Source organism: Priapulus caudatus, unplaced genomic scaffold (genome assembly GCF_000485595.1).
Source record: "Priapulus caudatus unplaced genomic scaffold, Priapulus_caudatus-5.0.1 Scaffold4004, whole genome shotgun sequence".
NCBI classification, from domain to species: Eukaryota; Metazoa; Priapulida; class Priapulimorpha; order Priapulimorphida; family Priapulidae; genus Priapulus; species Priapulus caudatus.
Window position 1 is genome coordinate 21,312 of NW_014581065.1, and position 310 is coordinate 21,621.

The following is a 310-nucleotide window of genomic DNA, read 5'->3' on the forward strand; positions in this document are numbered from 1 at the left end:
TGTGTGTCTCTCTCTCTCTCTCTCTATATACTATATATATATATATATATATAGATATTATTTTTTTTTATTTACGCATTCCAATCCTTCTATATAGTTTTAACGTCAAGAGCAAATAAATACCTCTTCTAGGTATTTATAGGTATACTAACTGGGCTCCCCGGCGATGCCCGGGATTTAAAAGAAGAAAAGAGCTAGAATTTAGTCTGCCATCACGGCTATACATCCATCCCTCTCCCTCCCTTTCCCTTTTGGCAGTGGCTACGGGTACGGTAGCCGTATCTTAATGTCTCGAGGCTACGGGTACGGT

At 39.7% G+C, this 310-nt stretch overlaps 1 protein-coding gene across 1 annotated transcript in view; it reads left to right on the forward strand.

The window, feature by feature from the left end:
* Positions 1-142, forward strand: part of LOC106819675 (solute carrier family 22 member 24-like) — a gene marked incomplete at its 5' end in the record, with an annotated part of 9,887 nt that extends 9,745 nt beyond the window's left edge. Inside the window, one exon of the mRNA XM_014824272.1 lies at positions 133-142. Coding sequence (XP_014679758.1) covers positions 133-142 — 10 coding nt within the window. The remainder of the gene's footprint in view (positions 1-132) is intronic.
* Between the last annotated feature and the right edge of the window lie 168 nt (positions 143-310).